General features: G+C 35.3%; 2 protein-coding genes across 3 annotated transcripts; both read left to right on the top strand.

Annotated features, from left to right (window-relative positions):
* Positions 1-646: 646 nt before the first annotated feature.
* On the top strand, positions 647-3595 carry timm21 (translocase of inner mitochondrial membrane 21). The gene is made up of 6 exons (XM_079863921.1): positions 647-1240; positions 1533-1595; positions 2607-2704; positions 2801-2874; positions 2946-3051; positions 3143-3595. Exons 1-6 carry the CDS (start codon positions 973-975, stop codon positions 3245-3247), a joined length of 714 nt encoding a protein of 237 aa, XP_079720047.1. The 5' UTR covers positions 647-972; the 3' UTR covers positions 3248-3595.
* Positions 3596-6347: 2752 nt separating this feature from the next.
* LOC307153586 (uncharacterized protein) lies at positions 6348-18349 on the top strand. Of its 2 annotated transcripts, none has more exons than XM_079863132.1 (5): positions 6348-6748; positions 7089-7159; positions 7340-7499; positions 12117-12246; positions 16654-18349. In XM_079863132.1, the coding sequence occupies exons 2-5, from the start codon at positions 7140-7142 to the stop codon at positions 16854-16856; spliced, it is 513 nt and encodes a 170-aa protein (XP_079719258.1). In that variant the 5' UTR covers positions 6348-6748; positions 7089-7139; the 3' UTR covers positions 16857-18349. The 2 variants fall into 2 exon arrangements, with proteins under 2 accessions (XP_079719258.1, XP_079719259.1); XM_079863133.1 differs by having other exon boundaries at positions 6694-6748; positions 7097-7159.
* Positions 18350-19133: the final 784 nt, after the last annotated feature.

Genomic DNA, 19133 nt, shown 5'->3' with positions numbered 1-19133 from the left:
TAAACTCTCAAGACAGACGTCACATCCCGAACCTCACAGCAATTGGCTGCCGACTGCGTTTTTCGCTTGATATTTGTATAAAGGAACTGCCCAACTTTTTGACGCTTTCGGTCGCTCGAGTCTCAACGCTTTCTCCGGTCCGCTGTCAATCCTAAAATGTCCAGTGGACACGCACCGTTATTATGCGAGCCTGGCGAGGACACTAGTGGTGCGTCTCAGCATAGCTATCTAGTGGTAGGGATTTAAACAACATAAACGTGAACCACTGTCTTACGGTCTTACCATAAATATTTTTGGACGTAAAAAAAAAAAAAAAAAATCGATATTGCGTTTTTGAAAATCGATACAGTATTGCAAAATAAAATATCGCGATACTCAAGTGTATCGATTTTTTCTTACACCCCTAATTTTAACTAGTGAAAATTTAATTGTGGATATCAGCATTGTTACTAGTGGAAATGTAATTTCTGATATCAAAAATTGCCATTGTTATAGTAGAAATCTAATTCCGGATATCAATAACTATCATTTTAACTAGTAAAAATTGAATTGTTGATATCAAGAATTAGTATCCTGGAAATGAATAAAAGTTAAAACGGCTTGCCATAGACGAAGTGGTACGTCCCAAAGCTTACTCATTTGCTACACACTCAAAAGTATTTAGCTACTTTTTCCTCACAAAAACAGTAGGCTACATACTTTTAGGGCGTAGTATAAGTAGGCGAATTGGGAATTAGGACCTGGCGTGAACATGTCCAGTGATGAAATTGTCAGACGCCTCTTCACGTGAATTGGTACTTTTATTTTGAAAATGAAGACAGAAAGCGTGAAGCCAAGGACTAATGCAATCTAGTTCTACTTCAATAAACGTTCAGGAGACGTGTGAAAGTCATCATTAAAACATGTTAAAGTGATGCACGTTGTATCTTTTAGATTAACTTCTAAGAGCGGTCATTTATACTATCAGGAATTATGATGTATTCTTTCTTCAGAATCGGAAGGACGACAAGATGTGTGCAGCACATATTAAAACGTGTGCATGCCAGACTGCCACAACAGATATCAGCTGTACAGACACAAACGAATCTATGTTCTGGGTTAAACTGGACATTTTACCACACTCGCTCGCTTCATACAGGAGTTCGGTTTTGTAGAAGAAGCGATGGACAGAAGGACACTGACAAGGTGTCAGTTTCCAGAAGTTCATACACACCTCCAAGCTCGTCTGCTGCACAGAAAGGTATATACGTGCATTACAGAGAATTACAGTATTAACCATCTTTTCTGTCAATATACCATATGGTTAGAAATTGATATTGCCAACCAGTCACTAGAAAAAGTAGGTTAAAATGAAGCAAAGATTCTGAAAACAAAGCTAGTTTTTAAAGAGATCCCAGCTATATAAATCTACTACAGTAAATATGATATTTTGGCAGGAAGTGGTTGATTTTTTTTTAAAGGAATTTAGTGTCATGATTTATTATAGCTAGTTAGTAAGTGCATGTCTGATTCTATGTATCTTTCCTCAACAGTTAAACAAGCCGGCAAAGATTTCACTTATTTGATTGTGGTGCTCATTGGACTCGGTGTAACAGGTGACATGTTTGATTTGATACAAACCAGGGCTGGATTGTGGACCATCATGGTACCACACACACACACACACACACCTGGCCAAAAATAATGTACCAAGCCAGAAAATGGCAAAATATTTTGTGGTCTAATATTGATCAGGAAATTAGCAAGAATTGTACAAAATCTGTAGATCAAGTACCTTAGCACAGAATAGCCTTCCCTGTTAACTTGCAGACAGGTTTATACAGGAAAAATAGTCAGTATTGTTCCACCCAATGTGAGACCAAATATTCATTATAGGGGTCAAATCTGGACTCTGACGCTAACTTTTCATTTGTGGGAAGCAAGTCATTCTGCAATGTACACCAAAGCATTAAATGACTTTTCACAGTAAAGTAGCTCACCAATACGAGCAGCTAAAAAGGCTCCCGACACAATGGCTCCTCTTCCTCAATGCTCCACTGTGGTAGAGATGCATTTATTATTATATTTCTCACCAGATTTTCGAAGACACCGCTCTGGAGCATCATTATGCAACTTCATTCTGTCTTTGATGTTTTACTGAGACAATAATGGCTTTTTTAAGTAGTGCATTTGCTTAAATGTAGCAAATTTCCTGACCAATAATTTGTGGTGAAGACAATTAAAAGTGGAGTGTTTAGCCATTTTGGGCTTGGCACTTTTTTTTCTTTTTTTGCCCAGGTGTGTGTACTAATATATATATATATATATATATATATATATATATATATATATATATATATATATATATAATATAAATATAAATATGTTTTTAATCTAATATTAATATTTTATTTTAGCTTTATTTCGATTACCAAAAACCTTTTTTAAAATTTTTTAGTTTAATAACACTGATCCAAAGACGTGTGCCCATGATCCGGCTCTCTCAAACATCTAGTTGATGATGCCATTGTTATCAAAGATCAATTAAAGATCCCGTGCTCAGACATTTCCATGCATGTTTATATGTTCAACAGTACAATAAATGATCTGATTGTCATCCTTATTAGGTGGACTGCTGTATGTGGTCTTTCAAGAGCTGTTTTCCTCTTCAAGTCCAAGCAAAATTTATGGAAAAGCTTTTGAGAAGTGCAGAACTCACCCAGAGGTCAGCAAATGGTGATTAATTTGTAATGAGCAACGGAGATAAACAAACCAACTATGTTAAACGTGTGAATAAACTGGGTATTTGCTGTATGTGAAGGTAATCGGAGCTTTTGGAGAGCCTATCAAAGGCTTTGGAGAGACCAGTCGGCGTGGCAGAAGGCAACAAGTCAGGTACAATTTTTAATATAAATAAATAAAAACTTTTGTTACACCTCACACATGCTTTTAAGATTTTTCTTTAGTCATGTAGAGTACATGAAGGATGGAATCAAGTACATGCGGCTGAAATTTTACGTTGAGGGATCTGAACCAGGATTACGGGGAACTGTTCATTCAGAATCAAAGGAGGTACAATACATCTCAATGAAAAAAATTGTTTTAGTTTTGTGCAAAAATAGTGTTGACAAATATATAACAAACTGCTTCTTCTGTCTGACAGAATCCTGAGACTGGAAAGTATGAATTCCGGTATATTTTTGTAGAGATTGACACGTATCCCAAGAGGACGGTCGTCATTGAAGACAACAGATTCAATGAGTTTTAAGTGTTAAACACATATTAGGAATTTCAATGGTAGACATTCATTTAAAAGCTCTGAATGGAACTGAAGAACCTGAATTTATGTCGCTTCTCGGATTAATCAAGCTTGGATTTGGCATGCTTGAATTTGGTTGTGTTGAGCATCACAAGATAATTTAGACTAGTGGAAGAGCTATATATTTGGAGAGGACAGTGCTTGTACTGAAACATCTTATATTTTGTACAAGGATATGCATGATTGTTTTATATAATATGTGGTTTGAAATAAAGATAAATGATTAACGTAGAAAAGCAGTTTTTAATGAATGTAACTTGAATACAGGTTAATAAAGCAATTTGATACCTTTATTGCAAATGGTCTGTTATTCTTCCTTTGCCTGAAGCATTTAAAATATAAATTAATCTTATTCAGATTTCTTTAATTTTGTGAAATTTATAAAGGTTCTTTGTTGTCATTGTTTTATAGAACAGAGGAATAAATACCAACAAAAATATGTAACTAACAAATAACTTAACTAAATGATCCCTTAATTTTGCATATGCAGGTAGTGTGTTAGTCAAATGTGTTTGTTTTTTATGTTTGTTTTTTTATGTCCAGTTTTTATATTGCAGGAGATCTCTGATGGACCAGTGAGAAAATACTTTATTGATCTGAGATTCAAGAACGTCATTCAGTAACTTATTGTGCCCGGTAGATGGCGCTTTAGTACTTTTTTTTTAACCGTTCATATCACAATCTTCCGGTACAAAACAGAGCTGGAGAAAAAAAATATAATATAATATATATATATATATATATATATATATATATATATATATATATATATCCTTGGAGAACCCAAGAACCCTTTTCTTCTTTGGAAAATTATGAACTATGCATTAAATTACTGCTATAAATTCACTGAACACCAAAATATCCACTTTTTCAATTTTAACCCTTTATTCCCTAATTTAGTATTAGGGCCAAATTTGACCCATTGGGCTTTAGGCGTATCATTTCAAAGAATCACAATAACAAACACTGTCAATGCAAACTATTTTAAATCTATCTATCTAATCTATCTTTATCTATTTTAAAGTCAACCACACAGCTACATTTAACAAGGTTTTTTTTTTTTTTTTTTTTTTTTTTGCTTTATTTGTTGCATGTTAGAACTGGATTCCAAATGTGGCCAAGTGGCCAATGGAAACAAGAACACAAGGCCAAAATCACGTCTGAAAAAAACAGTTTGCTTATCCAAAAATCTGTTCTGCTAGAGAGAGGAACTCACACTAGACATTGTGGAAGTCTTTGAAACAATTTCTTTTTTTGTTGATGCAGAGAGGAACTGCACATTTTTTACAGTGCATTTCAGTTTTGAGGTCCTTGCTCATACGCCATACTCCCTGAAAAAATATACTACTTTATTAGTCTCTGGCCCTGTACTACTGAGGTAACTTATTAAATATATTATACAAATAAAATTATTTCAAGGCTTTAGCCAAATACAGGACTGTCACCATTCTCCATCAAAGTCACTCAAAGAACCAAAGGGTCATTTTTGACCCGACATTTTTCTAACCCATACACCCAGAGGGTCATTTTTGGCCCATTGTTTAGCTCAGAGTCACTAATTTATCCAAAAATAATATAAAACGTACTTCTAGGCATTCTGCAAGCTAATACTAAATAGATTAGCAAAAAATACACAATTTTACCAACCGCTGGTTTGCTGAGAAGACGATTTTGTTTGGGTAGGTTTCCAGCTCAACAAAACAGCATGTGGTCAGCCATCATGTTACTACCACTCTGGCACTTGTGAGGTCAATATTCATCCAATAGGTGTCTCTATGCAGGGGTCAGAAGTGGCACTCTGGGCTTTTGAAGTTAAATTTGACAATTTTATTTATTTTTGTTCATTTTGGGTAGCAGCAATTAACAGTGGCCAAATTTGACCCCGTGGGTTCTCCAGAAATATATATATATATATATATATTTTTTTTTTTTTATTTTTTTTTTTTTTTACAGTACAGACCAAAAGTTTGGACACATTACTATTTTTAATGTTTTTGAAAGAAGTTTCTTCTGCTCATCAAGCCTGCATTTATTTGATCAAAAATACAGAAAAAAATGTAATATTGTGATATATTATTACAATTTAAAATAATTGGTTTTCAATGTATTATACTTTAAATTATCATTTATTTCTGTGATGCAAAGCTGAATTTTCAGGATCATTACTCCAGTCTATCCCATGATCCTTTAGAAATCATTCTAATATGATGATTCATTATCAAAGTTGGAACCAGTTCTGCTGCCTAATATTTTTTCATAACCTGTGATACTTTTTTAGGATACTTTGATGAATAAAAATAATAATAAAAAAAATACAAATAAAAAAAAGAAGCAAATGTTTTAAAAATAGAAGTCTTTTGTAACAACAATATACACTACTGGTCAGTAATTTGAGGTCAGTAATTTTTTTTCTTTCTTTTTTTGAAATAAATCAATACTTTTATTCAGCAAGGATGTGTTAAATTGATAAAAAGTGATAGTAAAGAAGATTTATATTATTAGAAAATATTTTTTATTTTGAATAAATGCAGTTATTTTTAACCGTTTATATTCATCAAATATATTAGGCAGCAGAACTGTTTCCAACACTCATAATAAATCAGAATATTAGAATGATTTCTAAAGGATCATGTGATAGACTGGATGTCACATGTGACACTGAAGACTGGAGTAATGATGCTGAAAATTCAGCTTTGCATCACAGAAATAAATGATAATTTAAAGTATAATAAATTGAAAACCAATTATTTTAAATTGTAATAATATATCACAATATCACATTTTTTTCTGTATTTTTGATCAAATAAATGCAGGCTTGATGAGCAGAAGAAACTTCTTTCAAAAACATTAAAAATAGTAATATGTCCAAACTTTTGGTCTGTACTATATATGGTTCAAAATGAGTAAATAGTGCTTTGGTACTTAACATTTCGACCATTTAAATTACATTACAAATTACACATACAATAGACAATTACTGTCTATTATTATTATTGTTATTATTATTTACAATAAAAACGTAAAATAAACTTTAAGGGACTTTTAATTTGACGTTCTTCTACCATGAATCCACGGAAGTACGGACGCCTTTCGAGACAACACAAGAACTACAACAAAACCCCCTTCGTTTGCTCATGGAAAAAACACAGCGCTCAACATTTCTCGGAAGCCCTTGAGTGTCTGAAGTATTAGCATTTACCAACACACACACACAGAGAGAGAGAGAGAGGAGCCACACTCGGCCTACAGGCTCCTAGTGAACCCGAGCAGTTTGAAAAAACAATACATCTAACTGTTAGGTGACCGTGTTTGTATAACGTTATACGTTAACGTTACTAACGTTATATTAGCCCGTTAGCAAAGAGACTTCCTCCTTGTGTCTATGAGGAGCAGATGCTTCGCTAGCTGTCTAAAGCTGGATTATAACGCTACTTATAACACGTTTACAAGGTGAGCTAATTTTCTTGATGAAAAGTTGTATTAAAGTCATATAACATTAGCAGCTAACTAAAATGGGCTGTAATAAATCCCAATGAATGCACGTAAGGGGTGCGCGTGCTCTGTAATGTTTGTTTGTTTGTTTATGTAACTGACTGTTATATGGGCGAGTTTATTTTCAGTTTTCTGTTTATGTAACAATAACCCAACCTTGTGTGTTACACTAAAGTCTATTTTAAAAGTTTAGAGTGACTTTAAGAATCTGAGCTGCTTTAAACATGACATGAGGAATGTCGAAATGACATTTTCCTATGCAGACTCTGCCAATAACTCTTATTGGTTCTTATTTCAGTTCGACAGCTTGGAAGCTGATTATGGTAATTGATACCAACTGGTGAGAAGCATGGAGCTGTACTGGTACATGTAAGTTTTAGGAAGACTGTTGATGTGATTACAGCTGTCTTTTGTTTTAACATTACATCATCTTTGATTTTACTTTATATTTTATTTCTGGTTTATTTATATGTTGTAATAATAACAGTTATTATCAGTTATTATGAGTATGTCTTTGAGACTTTAAACTTGTTCTCAATCTTGTTTTAGAGTCGTCATAATATTTATTATGATTAAGATCTTCTTCTACATCTGCTGGTATCGCTCAAGGCAAAGACAGCTCGCTGCGTACCTCAGCAATCCCCGAAACGCTCAGATCGTCATTGTGGGAGGACGTGCGTACCTGCACCAGGTCTGTGAGAGACAAAATGTAAGTAAAACTAAAACTTCAAACTTCAGTTCAATCAGATAATTTCTTTTTTTAAAAGGTGTGGCCAAATTGGCTGTGCGTCAGCCGCTGCTGATATAATCGCTTTTTGGAAGTATGACAACGTTTAGCTTCCTGTGCAGTACTGTGTGAGTCTCCTGGATTCAGTGTACATACAGCAAAACAATGAGACAGACTCAAACGCAATATGTTATGGTAACTTCTGTTGACCTTAAGTGACATTTCACAGGAGATTTGACTAGTAGGTAAATGACAGAGCGACTGATAAGCTGATAAGCAGACAAAACGTTTCCCCTTTGATTAAGCACTTGTAAGGGGAAGAGGAATGTTGTGATTAAGCACTAAAAATGTATTTAAATCCATCACTGTTCAGCCAGTCTACACTCATACAGTAGATTACACCCATATCAATATTAGTTTGTCTTATTTTCTCTTATTTTAATAATCTGTCTGATGACTGTAAATCTGTCATCAAATAAAGGTAAGTATTCATGTATTAACATGCATATCAAATGCTTCTCCTGCAACCCCTTTTTATCAAAATTGAAGGAAATTGATTTAAAAAAAAAAAAAAGCTCCATTACTATATTTAAATATTAAAACAGCATGATTAATTGTGTAAAGATCTCGATTCAGACATCCACTCGATCTTATTTCTAAATAACAGACAGACAAATCACTGTCAAACCTTTCACAAGTTCACAATCACTGCGAACATTCAAATGTGCATTGCCTTTGACCCAGGGAGTGCAGTTGTCATGTCGGCTATAGGTGTGAATGTGAAACCGCTTCTTTTCAAACACACAGTATCATTATTTCTGTTTTACAATTATCACAGAAGTGCTGGAATAAAAGATTATAGTTTGGATATAAACACTGATGTAGGGCTGTCTTGATTCCTTGGTTAAATTAGAGTACTTGATTTTAAAATATCCTCAATTGCAATTTACTCGTGTCAAGTAACCCACAAAATACTGGAAGTGGCGCATTCCACGGACGAGAATCTATGAACCGCATTATTAGACCATTTTCTAAGGCTGCATGATGTATTAAAACCATATAAAAACCATACTATAGCATAGTGCTATTGTGAATTCACAAAGGCTGTGCTTCAATTGAATAAATATATGCCCTGTGGGTTTTTATAAATGCACTTTCATTATTTACATCCGTGTAGGTTATGTGTGTCTCAGAGCAGCTTCGTTCACAGTAAATGCTGCTCCAATGAACTGTTATAATTTACAAGTGTGGAGCGCGTCTCAAACTCCATCTCTGCTATGATGTGAGTTTGGGTTGCTTATAACATTCATCTGGAATGCAATGTGCGCCATTTCATCAGATTTATAAGGTAAATTATTTATAAACCTACGCAAATACAGGAGAATACAGCAATTCGTTTCTAAATATGCGAACTGTTCATCGCAATTTCAAAATAAAAGTTTAAACCCTCGCTTTGAGTTTGCATGTTTTGATGTCCACATATTCTTGTTCAAGAAATAATAGTGGCCGTAACATTTATATTATAAAGAATTGGCCAAATATTAAAGATAAAGTAAACATTTGAATTAAATATCATTTGGCCAATATTAAACAAAGATTTAATCTGCTATCAAGTGTAACACCACCATTTATTGCAGGCATTTGTTATAATACATAATGCACATAAGATGATTGTTTATATTATGTATTTTAACAGTGTTATTCTATAAAACAATATTATTACTTGCTTTTGATGCTTTATTTGAACCAAATATTATTTCCTCATTGTTTTTATATATGCATTTTAAGTCATTTTAAAGGTTTAGGTCTTTGCTTAGGTCTATTTTTATTACCACAAACATTTTTTCGATTACTCGATTAATTGTCGAAATAATCGACCGATTACTCGATTACCAAAATAATCGTTAGTGACAGCCCTACACTGATGTCTATGGTAGCAATCAAAATAGAGTAAATCACCCTTTGAAAGTAACTTGACACTTCAAATAAAGATTGTATCAATTACAACATTATTTGCCATTGAATCATTCATTCAAGAGATTCGTTCAAAAACACTGATTTATCCAGTAATGAGACCATGGAAGTCTATGAGCGAGTCATTGAATCATTCACTCAAACTAACTAAAAAATATATAATTAATTCATATTTAATTAATTTTTTTTAAATAGACTGCAGCAATTAACATTTTGTCAGAACCTTTAGTAAATTACATGTTATTTTGTTTAGTTGTCTATTCGGATGTGTGGGAGAATCGCAATCTCTATTTTAAACAAAAAATTTTGATTCTCATTTTATCTAGAATTGTGCAGCTCTAATATATATATATATATATATATATATATATATATATATATATTCATGTACTTTTTTTAAAAAGACATTAATAAATGTTTTAAAAAAAAGATGCATTAAATTGATCAAAAGTGATCAAAAACACCAAATCAGAATGAATTAGGGATGCACTGAAATGAAATTTCAGGGCCGAAACCGAAAATTCTGGATGCAATTTTATTTTTTAAATAATTATTAATTGCTTATTTTAAAATTAGTTTTTTGTATAATTGTATTATTATTAGATTTTTTTATTTAATTCAGTAATTTTACTGAATCTGAATTTAACCCCTTCATACCTGAATTTTTTCCACGGTGCAAAAAAGTTTTTACTTGCTTGATATTGCTCTTCTTCAATGTAGAAATGAATCCAAAAAATTTGCAAACTAATTTTGTTATATATATATATGACAGTGTATATATATATATGATGTATTATATATATATATATGTGTGATTCCAAATTTTACATGTTGCCACAACAAGCAACAAAGTTTAAACACCCCTGTTCTAGTGGAGATTGACAGATGAATAGGCGGCCCTTCACTGTTGTCCGGGATACATCAGGACAGATTAGCTTTTACACTATGAATGTTAAGGTGTTTGTACACTTGTAATCGGATCACCCAAACAGATCCTAAAAGGCATGTTAGTCTATAGGGGAATCTTTAATATATCTGATCACAGGAAATTTGAATCTTCTCTAAGGTTTCAGTTTGCTTGGTTTTCAGACTGAATTTGAGTGCGGATTCTAATGTGGTGCACATTTACAGTGTGACACGTTCTGTCTGTCATTTATCTACAGGCAAGGATTTGGTGAACTTCCACTCTTACTGTTTCACAACACAATTTTTGACCTTGGTGCTCTGCATTTTTTTGACTCATGATGTAAAACGTTTCACTCTCTAAACTCAAAGCTGCAGCAAGGATCTGTTAAACCAAACCGAGGGCAGGAGTGTCAGGTCTCGTGTCTGTGTTATTCGCACAGGCCACTAAATGTGTGAGCTCTTCTGTTCAGAAGAATAGTTTCTCTTGTTGGTGCACAGCACTTGTCAAAACTAACCAGTGCCTGTGAAAAAGCCAGAAGAAGCAGACTTGATGGAACAAGAACAGGACCCGGAGCTAAGGGCCGTGACAGCGCTGACAAAACTTTTTAGGAATGTTATTGTTTTGTTTGTTTTTTGGGCAGTTTGACTAAAGCAGATTCATTTGTACAGTCAAGTTATGGTATCTGCGTCTGTATTATAAATGAGATTTCTTTAAAAGAGTCTGATGTGTAGAATGTGATCTCTGTAGCTCTAAACTGTATGAAGCTGTAACGCTGCATTTTAAATTCAGAAAAAGCCCTTTGTTTCTAAATGAAAGCGTTTTATGTTCAGAAAAGCATCTGGAAGCAATTTGTAGCACAAGTATTGAAGACCGTTTCAAGAGCTTTGCCATTCAAATAAGGTTGCTATTTTAATATTTGACTGGATATTTTGGAAAAAATGTACATTTATTAGTCCATCATACCATTGCAAGCTGAATTTTTATAGGATATGTCTATAAAAAAGGTTCTAGATTATCTTAGAATTTCACAGCAGTTGCTTTCTCTTTCTTCTAACAGAAGTTGTTTTCTCTTTCTTCAGATGTGGAGAGAACAATATATAGGTCTATTTTTAGAAACCCAAGCTGCCTGTAGCTCTCCACACAGGAAATGCCCTTAATTTGACAACAAGCGGTTCAGATAGATGATCAACTTTTAGCCTGCTTACACATTCACATGTAGTTGTTTTTGTTCTTCTTACAGTGGTTTTAAAATGCAGTTTGCCCTTATTAGGTCATTTGTTACGCCATGTATCACATAATGGTAACTTGTTTAATACTTAGCAAACCGCTTCGATGAGCAATAGTGTAATCAAGAAGGGAAATACCAGACCATTAAGATCCAACCTAAAAGATGACCTTTTCTTTAAGCAATTTTTTTATGTGAACTATGAAACTGCATATGATATAAAAAAACAGAAGTGTCTCATATCCTTACTGAAACTGGGATATCATTGTGTTTATCAGCCAAACTGAGACCACAAGGTCTTAAAGGTTATGAGCACATACATAGGCCTGGGCAAGGGATTGCAGGATTCCACCATTTAACAGCAAGCATCGACTTTATCTTGTTTCACTGCCACATGTATTTAAAGGCGTCTTTAAGATGCTTCTTGTGTGTAATATGTCTGATTCCCGTCTGATTGCGGGTGTTTAACTAGCACTGCTGCTCTGCTCCACAGACATCAATCTGGCCCAGTTGGTACGGAGTTCAGGACGACGGCTCGGTGGGTGAACCCTCCGCCTCTCTTCCACCTTCATCCTCACTGTCTCAACTGGACATGCCTCCTCCATATGAGGCAGTGTCTGGAGGTAAGACTGACTCACTATACGACTACACCCCAGTCTGCACTGGGACAGAAATCATTTATTGCAAGATTAATAAGAAAATGTAAGAAATTAAGAGATATGTAATTTAAGAGATTAATAAAAGTTTTTACTGGACCACTTTAAAGACCACTGGTACCCAACAAGTAGTATTTTTTGTTGTTTAGTGTGTTGTCCCCCCCCCCCCCCCCCCCTTATGAATTTCTCTGAGACACACATGCCACAGTTGGCATGGGACTGACATCACAATTTCAAAAAACTGTATCAAATGAAGAATTTAAGTTTTGTTTTTTTGTTAGATTTATTTTGTAATTAGGGCCAGAGCACCGATGGTGTGAGGACCCTCTTGGAATTGCTCCGTTTATTATCAATTAGTATTTGATTTAACTGGATTATTTATTTCTTACAGTTTGTGGACATATACATTGCACATCACCTCATTTCTCAAAGAGACTAAAAGCGGTCCGTGCGCAGATTCAGTCTTTCTAAACCTTCCTTTCCATGAGCATACTCTGCTCTGATTGGTCAGATGGCCCAGTCTGTTGTGATTGGTCTACCGCTTACAGCGTGTGTCAGAAATGAAACACCCATTACCAAATCTGAATGTCAGCTCCAGAGGCTTCCTCAGCACTTGTATAGACAGTAATGTGAACAGTGACGTTGGCGTAGTTATATCAATTCCAGAGCAAATCCTCATCCTTTTGTGCATGCAAAGTGGATTCTCAGTGCTGAAAACGTCTCGGTTACGGATGTAACCCTCGTTCCCTGAGTGGGAACGGAGACGTTACGTCAATCGTCGTCATCCGACGTAACTCGGAGTGACCACGAAAGGGAACAGTGTCTTCTCAACATGTCGACAACACAAACCAAACACTTCCAGTCTCAGCTTCAACTGCAGCGTTTGAGGGCTGGTCAGAAGTAGACGTTGAGACTGGAATTGTTGACGACTTGTTTCGGCAGTTCAGAATAATTTTTTTCTCTTGTTGTGCACTTTGCAGACATTTTACATTCACAAAAGCAATATTATACACACTGCATGAAAGGTAATATTCGAAATGCGTAATAAGGGAACTTAAAGCTGGGGTAGGTAAGAATGGTCTAAAAAACTTATTTTTCAAATTTGTTTAAACTTTATGAATATATCAATACATAATTAAAATGTAAGTATTCTGAAAAAGAAAGTATAAAAATCGAGTGTATGTAGACCTCTAACGACTGTTTTAAAGACAGCTCATTATTTCCATTCAGTCCACCCTCTCCCTTCTGGGGTCCTTCCAAAGCCACGCCCCCAAAACACATGAACGCGCGACTCCGATCGAAGACGCATTATTTACCTGAGACAAGCGGAGAGGAAGGAGCGCAGTGCATGTAGCATCATGTCAGAATCACATGTAATGTAACTTTATAATGTTGCACTCTTTCTATGAGTTATAAATAGCCAGTAAGATAATATAACGGTAACTAACGTTGCAGTAGGCTATGTAAATAATTATTCTAGCGATATGTAATGCTAAAAAAGGTTTGCTAGTACATTATTTTAGCAACATGACAAGCCAGTGAATTAGCAGGTTTCAATTGTTGCTTTGCACAGTGCGTGACATCTGTATGTTATGCGGCTAGAGTTTTAACACTGAGTCAATGGGCTCCGACGGGCTTGTTTATCGTCATCGATCTTTTTCCGTTTACCTGTCTTTGTTGTATGAGCAGGTTCCACTCGAGAAATTGGTAGTTTTGGTTGTTTGTCCGCCATTAGCACAGCTGCTCGGCACACCTGCAATCTTGATTTTGAATGACGGTACGCGCTGTGCAAGAGAGGGGCGATCAGCGCGTACACGAACTTGATTGACACTGCTAAGACACTCCCCCTGGCTCTGAAGGCATCTGATTGGTTCTTTACACTCGGACTGAGTGGCAGTGATTGGTCAGAGTTTTTACTGTCCTGCAGCTGCTACAGAGGTCTGATTGTTTTCATTCCTTTTTCTGAACACAAAATGTATAGACTACTCTCAGGATGGAAGGACCATTTCACCCAGTATAAAAAAAAGTGTTTCTGAACAGGATTACCTACCCTAGCTTTAAATGAAACCATTCATTAAACCATTTGAATCTGTTAGACAGTCATGGATTTTTTTGGTCAATGGAGTGTTACAAAAAAGTTAACCATAAACAATGGAATAGGGACTTGTCTGCTAATTATTTTCTAGTTGCACATTTGTGTTTGGAGGATGGATTTCGCCTTATTTTTGGCTCTCTGTGTGTACGTCAAATCCCGATATTGTTGCAGCGTTCATGTAGACTGTGCTGCACTTAAAATCATCTCTGAAAGTGCTTTTCCAATCGATCACTCACAGCGCAGCTGGAATGTAAATGATTAAATGTTTGTTGAACTATGAGCTCTTTCACTGACGTTCTCTTGTGTGTCACAGTTTAGGTTCATCCCTAAAAACATCTCTGCATGAGAAGCTTTATACAGTAATGGTCGATATGTTTACAAGAAAATCAGCAAGAATACATATATGGTATGGTGAGGACTGAGGAGACTGTCAAGCCTCAAGGGTTAGACAAACGCTAAATACTTGACATGTCTTTTCACCCTAATATGAGAAACAGCATTTCAGTCACATTACATCTCTCCAGGGAAAGTCTCGTGCTTTCACCCATTCTGCTTTATGCTTTGTAAATGGTTAACAGGGACAATTTTATGACAAGAGGGAGCAACAGTTGGAGAGTGGGCCTGCAGGCATCAGCCATCCCAAATTAGACCAATGCTTCATAATTGGCAGGTTTTCTAACTGACACGCTGTCGCTGAGAAGGACATTTATGAACACCAGCTGACAGATATTGACATTAAGACATGGAAAAGGTTGAAATGAATTTGGCAATCAAAGCTTAGGGTGCGTAGGGTTTACTTAAGTTTAGTTTCTGTGCTGAGACCGATTGTTCATTCAGCAGCAGAGAAGGAAATCTTCTGATGCTTGTGTGGATTGGCTTGTCCATTTCCATCATTTCCATTTGTGCTCTCATTATCTAACAATGTCTAATGAGTTTATAAACATTGGATTTCAGCAAGTAGATCTATATGTGTCTAGAAGACCCCCAAGAAAGAACATGAGGTTGAAGATGCAACACATGCATATACCGCATTTCCTTTGACCCAGAAGAGTGAAACATAATATCTCCAGGGCAGGATGTGGTTTTTGTCAAACTTCAATGACACATCATTCAGCGTTTCCACCGTTTCTTGATATTTGAGTGAAGTGGTGATGGAAACCCCCCCTTTTTCCAAGCGCTTTGTGTGTAGTTTGTGCCACCTGTTCCATGGACATATTTGGCAATATTTGCTTTTGTTTGCTATTAAAAAACAAATAGGGCATTGATGGTTTGCAGTGGCCTGCAGCATGAAACAGGAAATGTTTTTTTTATTTATTTTTTTAAGAATGACCTTGGTATTTTGCATGCATATTACATTGATGAGTAATTGGAAGGTTTAGTTGTGCAGAAAGTTGCTGAGAGTCACTAGTGTTATTCTAGTCTTATTACTGTTATTATTCTCTTTTTTTATAATGTATTTGTATTTTTAGTGATCAATAAAATTTGTTGTTTTGATATCTCTTTATTTACACTTTTTTTAAAAAAAAGTAGATTTATTTTTATTTTTTTACAGAAATTAGTATAAAATTGCTAACATTACTATGTCATTTTACTGTAAAATGCTGAAATAAATTGTTATATTGCCGTATAATTGCCACATAATTTATGGTTGAAAAACAGTAAAATGGCATTCCCATAAGTTCTTACATGACACATCACACATGATTTATTTCAATAGTTTTGTTTCTTCTCATTTTTGTTATCAGTAATGTACAGCAGGGTATTTTGTGTTAAATGTTCTGTTATTTAGTTAATGTTTATTAGATTATTTCAGTGTCATGTTTTGCTCTGCTGATGTTTTGTGTTTGTGTTTGACCCTGTGCAATGTCTAATGTACAAATATTGTCCATGTTTTATTGATTCATCATGTGGCTTTCTATTTTACCACCTGTATTATTACGCTGGTTATCAATACATTTTAAGGTAATATGCAGATGTTGGTACTTAAATTACATATAACATATGTATATTAACATTACATCACTTAATGAAATATTCCGGTTTATAAATCGTAAAATATACAGGCACTGATTCCATAATACCAGAATCATTGTCATACATGTTTTTACAGTGAATATCTGGCAACCACAGCTGCCATTTGTTTTACTGTAAATATAACAGGATTTATTTTACAATGAGAAAACATTTTTTGTGTTATCAGTGATGTTTTTTCTTTGTTTTCTTTGCCATTTTAAACCTTTTGCATGATCACTGTGCTCTCTCATCTTTGTTTTGTGCAGCAAATGACCTGAAGCCTCCACCGTACAGCGAGTACGCTCAACACGACGATACTGATGCATCCCTGAGCATCACCATCCCGGACGCCAGCGATTCCAGTGTAATTAGCGATGCCCCACCCCCTTACACGCCCAGCATCACCTCTGCAGCCAATCAGCAAGTAGACAGCCACAGCCAATCACAACCTGAGGGAATGTCAAGTTAGACTTCTCTCAATATAGAAATGCAACAAGGGCTTAGCAACCGCTTTAGCCCCTCTAGGTCTCGTTTTTCCATCTGGACTTATTTTCTTTTTAAGCAAACTATACAAAGATTTCACATTGGCGGTGGATCTTGCTCGTTCTCTTATGACATGAGAGAATTAGTATCGGGCACACAATAGGCGGTATAAAGAATGAGACTGGCCTGATGCCATCTTCTGGCAGAGTCGAGCACTTCTCTGCCCACGCTGGTGTACCGGTGCTTTCAGTTCACCCATGCCTTATGCTCATTTCCTCCAGCAAAATCCCAGCGCACACCATACGGCAAACACGGCCATTTCACTATTTTTTAAATGATTACTTTCACCGTCATTTATTTGCTGCAGTGTTGAAGACTAACGCCATGATCACGTGTGGCTGCGTGTTTGAGGAACTGTAAATAGGCTAGTGGGTTAACTGATGCCAAGCACATTCTGCTTAGACAATGTCGTTGACACATTTCTTTCTTTCTTTCTTTTTAAAGTCCCAAAGGGATAGGTTAAAGGTGTAGTTCACGCAAAAATGATTATTCTGTCATTTGCTCACCATCATGTCGTTCCAAACCTGTATGACTCTACGCCAGTGGTATCCGAAACTATTATCATTCTTCAAAATGTCGTCTTTTATGTTCTACTGAAGAAAGTCATACAGTGTACGGTGAAATGATGCCAGAATTACATTTTTTGTCTGAACTATCTCTTTAAAGTATAGAGGTCTAGCCTCAGGTTATTTATAACCTCAGTTTATATGTGATGACAATTAAAAAAAGAAAAAAACACACACAAAAACATTTGCCCTCTGAAGCACTTTTAATGTTTTGTAATTGCCTTAATTCCGTCTGTTAGTAAGTGTCCAATATTCGTGAATCAACCAGAGCCGGTGTGGATAATGTGGATAATGGTTATGACTCGTGTAAATGTGCGAAGTCCTACTCTGTGTTGTATCGCTTATCAGGTTAAATGTAACACACTGATGCATTTGAGATCACAGTGCCCTTATTAACAATTTCTGCTAACCGAAATAGAACTTCCATGTGTGAGTGTGTGTGTAAGGCATATGTTAACTGCGTGATGAATTCAAACAGAACTTCCTTTTGAAAATGTTTATGTGCTTTGGTGAGCGCATGAAGTCATCTCTGTGCAATTGTCAATATATCAGGTTCACATTATGGGATCAATGTGGTATTTTTTTTGTTTTAAAAAAAAAAAAAAAAAAAAGTCCACATGAAAGGATGTGATTTAAGTGTGCTTTTAGAAAATGTGTGTATAGTTCTGTCCCCCTTCTCCCATGAACACCCGGTCCTTCACTATGTAATTTCATTTAATCATAATTTGATTTAAAATGCTAATCCTGCTACATGTATTATCTCATTTAAACTGAAGTACTGTATATGCTATTTTTGTATTTATGGAAAAACCCTTTGAATCTCTTTCAAAAAATAAAGATCACTGAAATGTCATGTTTGAAAACAGCTCATTTCTCAAAGCAAACTCGATGGACAAGTTTCATACTTTTTGATCAGTGACATCAGTGATATGTGGCATTAATCTCACAGCTTCATAAATACTGTATTAAAAACTTACTTTGGCCACTACATTCTGACACCACAAGGGGGCAGTAGTACACTATTCTTCAGTCTCATTTGTTCTCACAGAAGTTCTCTGCATCTTTGATAACTTGCTGTTCAGATTTTTATTTTTAACAGCTGGCTATGTATTCCATATTTCCATATTCGTAACCCTGCAGAGCCAGTGCCCTCTGTTCCTTGCTTCCTACTCTTTTGTGTGGGACGATCGAATCTCAGTCAAATCAGTGAGGTGGGCGGCTCCTGGCATTTTGTATAACTTTAACTTATAACTGAAGAATGCAGCTTTGCATAATGTTTTGAACTATTTGTACAACAAAAGAACTTTCACCACATCACATGGAATCAAACACTTATATAAAGAGGATGTTGGAAATGCAATGTACGTTTACCTTTTTGACATGTTAGCTGTAGATTTGGCCTGTCCAGACAGTTATTACTTTGACCTATATTTCAAATGAGTTGAATCAGATCCCACAAACTTGTAATTATATTATATTACTTTTTAAAATACTCGTAATCAGACTACAGTTACGTTTTTTATTGATTACATGTTATTCTCACAATGGCCGTAAATTATTAATAGTTAATGTATTCTCCCTATACTATATTTCACTTTTAAGAAGTGTTTTCTAAACATTGCATATCTAATCAACTC

Source organism: Squalius cephalus (genome assembly GCF_949319135.1).
Source record: "Squalius cephalus genome assembly, chromosome: 25".
Taxonomy (NCBI): Eukaryota; Metazoa; Chordata; class Actinopteri; order Cypriniformes; family Leuciscidae; genus Squalius; species Squalius cephalus.
Note: the sequence above shows the minus strand (reverse complement) of the source record. Positions and strands in the feature narration are given on the sequence as shown.